Source organism: Triticum dicoccoides, chromosome 2A, assembly GCF_002162155.2.
Source record: "Triticum dicoccoides isolate Atlit2015 ecotype Zavitan chromosome 2A, WEW_v2.0, whole genome shotgun sequence".
In the NCBI taxonomy this organism is placed as follows: domain Eukaryota; kingdom Viridiplantae; phylum Streptophyta; class Magnoliopsida; order Poales; family Poaceae; genus Triticum; species Triticum dicoccoides.
Window position 1 is genome coordinate 76,945,452 of NC_041382.1, and position 5,446 is coordinate 76,950,897.

General features: G+C 47.3%; 1 protein-coding gene across 1 annotated transcript; it reads right to left on the reverse strand.

The window, feature by feature from the left end:
- Window positions 1–1,897: 1,897 nt before the first annotated feature.
- LOC119357625 (F-box protein SKIP19-like) lies at window positions 1,898–4,830 on the reverse strand. The gene is made up of 2 exons (XM_037624508.1): window positions 4,220–4,830; window positions 1,898–2,891 (listed from the first exon to the last, which is right to left on the reverse strand). The coding sequence occupies exons 1-2, from the start codon at window positions 4,828–4,830 to the stop codon at window positions 2,204–2,206; spliced, it is 1,299 nt and encodes a 432-aa protein (XP_037480405.1). The 3' UTR covers window positions 1,898–2,203.
- Window positions 4,831–5,446: the final 616 nt, after the last annotated feature.

The following is a 5,446-nucleotide window of genomic DNA, read 5'->3' on the forward strand; positions in this document are numbered from 1 at the left end:
ATTTGAATAGTTTAAATTTAAATTCTTTGAAATTTGTGTGAAATCACTAGTTTGTGAATAACTTTACTTTAAAAATAGATTTTTGAGTGATTTTTTTCTGTTGTTTAATATTAGTGTGTTTTATCATTCTATTCAATTTGGTAATTTTTAGGTTATTTTAAATGGGTGTTTTAATCAAAAACAGATTATGTTTAGCTCTTTTAGTTTTATAGCTGAAAAAATTCAGTAAATGCATGAAAATAGCAAATGAAGTCGGAAAGGGTTGAAAATTGATGATGCGGCTTTGAATGGTGCATGTTGAATGCACAAAAAGTATAGAGTTTGAAATAAGTAAAAAAAATGAAATGTCTTTGTAACAAATGAGTTTTCGTATGAAACCGTGATACTTCTAAAAAGGTTGTCCATTTTGTACATGAAGTGCACCCAGTTTTTGTCGTAACCCTCTCAACTTTTTAGCACATGCTATGTGGGTAAAATGATGATACAATGCCAACTTTCAACCTTTTCAGAATTCATTTGTAGTGCTTTTCTATTTCAGGGTCATTTAGGTAAAAAAACAGTAAATGTATGAAAAATAGCAAATGAAGTAAGAAAGGGTTGAAAATTTCAGGATCCTCCTACCTAGGTGCCCCAGAGCGGCCACGTGAAGCTCCTTTAGTCCCGGTTCGTAAGCCAACCGGGACTAAAAGTAATGGGCATTAGTCCCGATCGTTTTGTCTCGTTGCAGAACCGAGACTAAAGGCCCAGTGGAACCGGATTGATGCCCTATTTTCTACTAGTGTCACAGTTTGTCGTCGACGAGTGCATAAGAAATACGGTCTTGGTTTCCCCAATTACCAGTGTGTCATTTTTAATTTCTATAAGGATAACCTTGTGAGGTTGGTCAACTTTAATATATGGCCTTTGGTCTTTTTTGAAAAAAAAGATCTTGGAAATATCCAAAATACTTGTGTTGTGGTACTTGAGAAAGGTCAAAGGCATGCACATTGGGACCCCTGGAAAAATCCAAACACGTGTACATTGTGACCCCTCAATGCAAAAGGGTATTCGATGGCTCTTCTGCATGTGGGTGTTGCAGTGCAAATTATCCCCAGCGCAATGCTTTTTACATGTTTGTGACCAACAGATCGGTGTAGTGCATATGTATGTGCCGTCACCTCCTCGTTGTGTGCGACCTCCTCTGCCTTTGACCGGAGGAAAAGGCTCCCCACATGAATTGCATTTCAAAGCATTCGAGTGTTCGGATAAGGGGTTACATCCAAGAATTGGGCGAGGGGAGCATTTACAATGATGCTATCTTAGGAGAAAGCAGAACAAGCAGCTCAGGCACTCGTCAAGCTGAAGACGGAGTCAGGGCTCGCCGCCGTGAAGACATAACCGGAGCTCGACGACGAGGTGACCATGAAGTGGGCGCAGAAAGATTGGGCACGGCTGGAGATGGAGCGCCAGCGCCGCGCCCTGGCAGAAATCACCGCGCGCCACCGTGGGCGACGAAGGGGGCGTCGTCATGCTTGAAGACAGCGACGACGACGCGCCGTCACCGGCCAAACCTGTCCGGCAGGGTGACCCCGAGCAGGGGTCCAGCTGCGGCGTGAAGGAGAAGGACGACTGAGGCGACGGCGGCGACTACGCCCGCGATCAGCGAGTTTTTTATTTAGTAAATTTTAAGTTTTCTATGTAAAAAAAGTAAAACGCTGGAATCTCTATAATGTTTGCCGAATTTCTTTTTAAAAAGGCGACTGGGGTGACCTTGGGTGTGACGGCTGGGAACCAGATCACGCCAGACCGATTTTTAGCGCCGGTTCGCCTTCAGACGGTGATTTTTTGAGCCCCCTAGGGGACCAACGGCTGGAGATGCTCTTAGCACGCAGAACACAATGGACGACGGCATCAGAGGGGCAGCAAAACAATGGCTACTCTTGCCAGCATTCTTGAGTACGCACGAGTGTGCGACACTGCCTTACTCTTGCCAGCATTACCAAAAACGTTGACAAATGACAACCAAGTGTCAGAACCAAGCTCAGTAGTTGGCGGCATCTTGTTCCCACTGTCTGCATACTCTGGAACACGATCTAAACAGAAAACTTATAACAGTCACGACTCAGTTCACATACTAGATGTCGATGCACGCAACTAACAGAAGATAGACTGCAGTGCGCTCGGTACTCAATCTTCCAGCAAAAGTTGAGAGAGACCCCAACATTCAGTACCCCGAATCGAGCAGATCCATTAGAGTAACACGCCTGCCGATGTAGACACCATCAAGGTAGCGCTCAGGATCGCAGTAATCGTCGTACTCATCCGAGTCCAGAATGTAGTCAGGCCCACCATACCAGCAGTCATCATCACTGTCGGAGCCAACGCCGATACCAAGACCTGGCCAGATAGGGCTCAAAGCCTCAATGTCGTAGTCATCTGTCGAGTCGTGGGGAAGCCTCAGCGTCTTGATCCTGGAGCACTTTGCCCGCAGGGCATCGTCCATGACGATGTTGAAGCAGTGGCGGATGTCGAGGGACTCGAGGTGCACGCAGTTGTCGAGGATCGCTGTCAGCCCTTCGTTGGTGAGGTTGTTGGCAAAGAGCTGCAGGGAGCGTAGCTGGAGCATGGTTGCGATTCCTTTGGCGCCATCGTTCTTGTTGTACCTGAACTCGCTATCAGCGTCTTCGCCATCACTGTCGTCTTGGAGATTGTAGAACCGAAGCTCACTCTTTCTGAAGTGCCTTAGCTGCGGGCATGCTTTGCTGACCTGAAACATATGATTCCCACCTATATTTGAACACAGTGAGAGCTCGAGCTCCTCTAGTAGAGGGAACTTGTTCATTGCCTCCACCAATTCTTCAATCAAGACACGGTGGCAAGAGATGAGGCGAAGACTCTTCAGAGATGGTGCCCTGCAAACATAGTACTTGGATATTTGGTTACCAGCATATATGGCCTTTCAAAAGAAAAAGTAGAAGCATGCTGTACAAAAAAGTAAACACAGGCCCACAAAAGAGAATCTAGATAGATGACTGCAATAGGGGTGACTGACTAAGGCAATTTGGTAGATAAATCAGACACGATCACCGGTCCAACATTTACAACGGTTCCATGACACGTAATTTGTGCAACGATTGTTTATTTGAAATGAGGAGGATCAATCCGTCACTATGTCTGGCTGCAGAGTCCAATTATAATTTAGCAGCACCAATATTAATTCAGAGTTTCTCCAATTTTTTGACCGTTTCACATGGTAATGCTTCTAACTGTTGAAAAGCTATCTCAGAATTACACACTATTTCACACTAGCTAATCCAAAGAAGCATTCTGCTTGTCTTAAACAGTTACAATTGATATGTCAACTACCCTATCACCATTGCCACATCAGTCCATAAGCCGGTTACACCTTAATTTTGAGCGCGCACTTTGCAAAGGGTTAGTTAACTAGTACTCCCTCCGTAAAGAAATGTCTTCGGAGGGAGTTACTAAACTAAAGTGAATTCAGCAAAATAAAGCAACTTGATGAATTCTCAATGATCAACATGTTGCAGAGCATTTCTATATTCTAATGATGGGACCAGCCTTAGATGCAGTTAATATACTTCAGAGTTACATTCAGCATTCACTTCACTGTCGCAAAAGTATGAATAAAACATAACGTAAAGGCTACAACACTGAGCAGACATTTTCCCACTTGTGCACTTAGTTTCCTACTGTCCCATGCTATAGAAATAGTATGAAACATTCAGTGGAACAATATATAGAATCAGGCATATGAATGTATACATATTTCCTATAAAGGGCACTTTTATCGACTCAAAATGTAGCATCAAGCGGGGGCATAGGAATATATGTGGCAAATGAATTATTATTATATATTTTTTGCGGGTGATGTGACAAATGAATTATGAATAGGAAACTGCACTGGACACCATTTCTCAGACTATTGTGTATTCATCAATCTCCAGCTGATCTATGTCTCCAACCAACTGGATCATACCTAGAAAGCATCGACAATATCCATGTCGAATGCAGAGAATATCCTAAAATTTCGGAATCCACAATTTTGAAGGGAAGCAGGACACGCATATGATACATCAGTTAAAAGATCCTGACTTTGAACAAACCAGCTTTAAGAAATCCTAATTCGAGGACGAAATGAAGCACGAGGTCATCAGCCAAACGATCAATCAGAGCCGAGTAATTAAGAGCCCGAAAGTTAGCGGGGAGAGAGTCTCACTGGTCGCCGAGGAAGAGGATCAGATCGTCATGGGCGGCGTACTCGCCCCAGAACGCCTCGCACTGCCCGGCGCTGCGGCGGACGGCGACCTGAGACATCCCGCAGAGGTAGAGCTCGGGGATGTCCGCGTGGCCGCGCATGTCGATGCGGCGCCAGAGCGCGGGCACGTCGCGCGCGGCGCGGCGCCAGGAGCGGCACACCTGCCCCGCGCCGGTCAGGATCTCGACGTGGTCGAGCTTGTGGAGGATGGCGCAGAGCACGTCCAGCAGGAGCCCCGCCCAGTCCCTCGCCTCCTCCGCCGCAGGCGCTGGCGCTGGTACTGTCCCCTTGCGTCCGCGTCGTCCGCGACGGCGGCGAGAGGAGGAGGTGGAGGAGGAGTGGTGCGTCGCGCCATGGGGTTGGGGTTGAGGCTCTGGAGGGTTAGGTTTTGGTGGGGCGGCGCGTGAGAATGGGATGCATTCCAGCCTGTGGGCAACGGCCGACGGCGGAAGCTCCGCCTCGTCACTCGTGACGTCCCCCGCCCCCGTTATCGGCGCTGGAGGAGGAGGAGGCCTGTTGCGGTTGCCGCGGCGGCGACGACGGCGGCGGGAGGAGGAGGAGGAAGGCATCATCGCCACGGGAGTCAAGAGCCACGAGACTAGGCTGTGGAAATGGAAATGGACCACGATTTTGCACTTGCTTCGTCTCGTCTCTCCCCGGTCGAAGGGCCGCGTAACCGCGCATGTCGATCCAGGCCCAGGCCCACCAAGTATAGTACTCCTTCCATTCTACTCCTACTGGCTTCACCTAAAAAAATTTACTCCTACTACTTGATAGCGAGGGTTTCTCACTTCGCCGTCGCCGCCGCCATCTGAAAAATTTTGGTCCCCTCACCTCGAGTCCATCTTGGCGCTGAGAGGTGGGGGGACCCCGGATCTTCAAGACCTTTATGTTCTTCGTCAACGCCTAGTGATCATCATAGTTTTATGAGAATAAACTTTCTCTCGTTCTTTTGGCAGTGCCATGAGGTTAAAGAGCTTTATGTCCTCGCGGGTTCGGTTATTCGGATCTAATGAGTTTGTGTTGTTGTGTCAACATTTTTTTGTTGATTTGATTCTTTGTGGAGTTGAAATCTTTCATCGACACCATGACGAAGATATAGTGATTCGATGGCATGCATTTCTAGGGTATCATCCCCGGCCCAAGCACGTTCATCGATCAAGGCATCTCATCTTTTTAGATGGGCGA

Excerpts from the sequence above, each read along its gene's own strand:
- LOC119357625 (XM_037624508.1), bottom strand. The coding sequence starts at position 4,830 with ATGATGCCTTCCTCCTCCTCCTCCCGCCGCCGTCGTCGCCGCCGCGGC. Across the intron at positions 2,892-4,219 it reads ATCCTCTTCCTCGGCGACCA|GGCACCATCTCTGAAGAGTC; the intron begins GTGAGACTCTCT and ends CTATGTTTGCAG.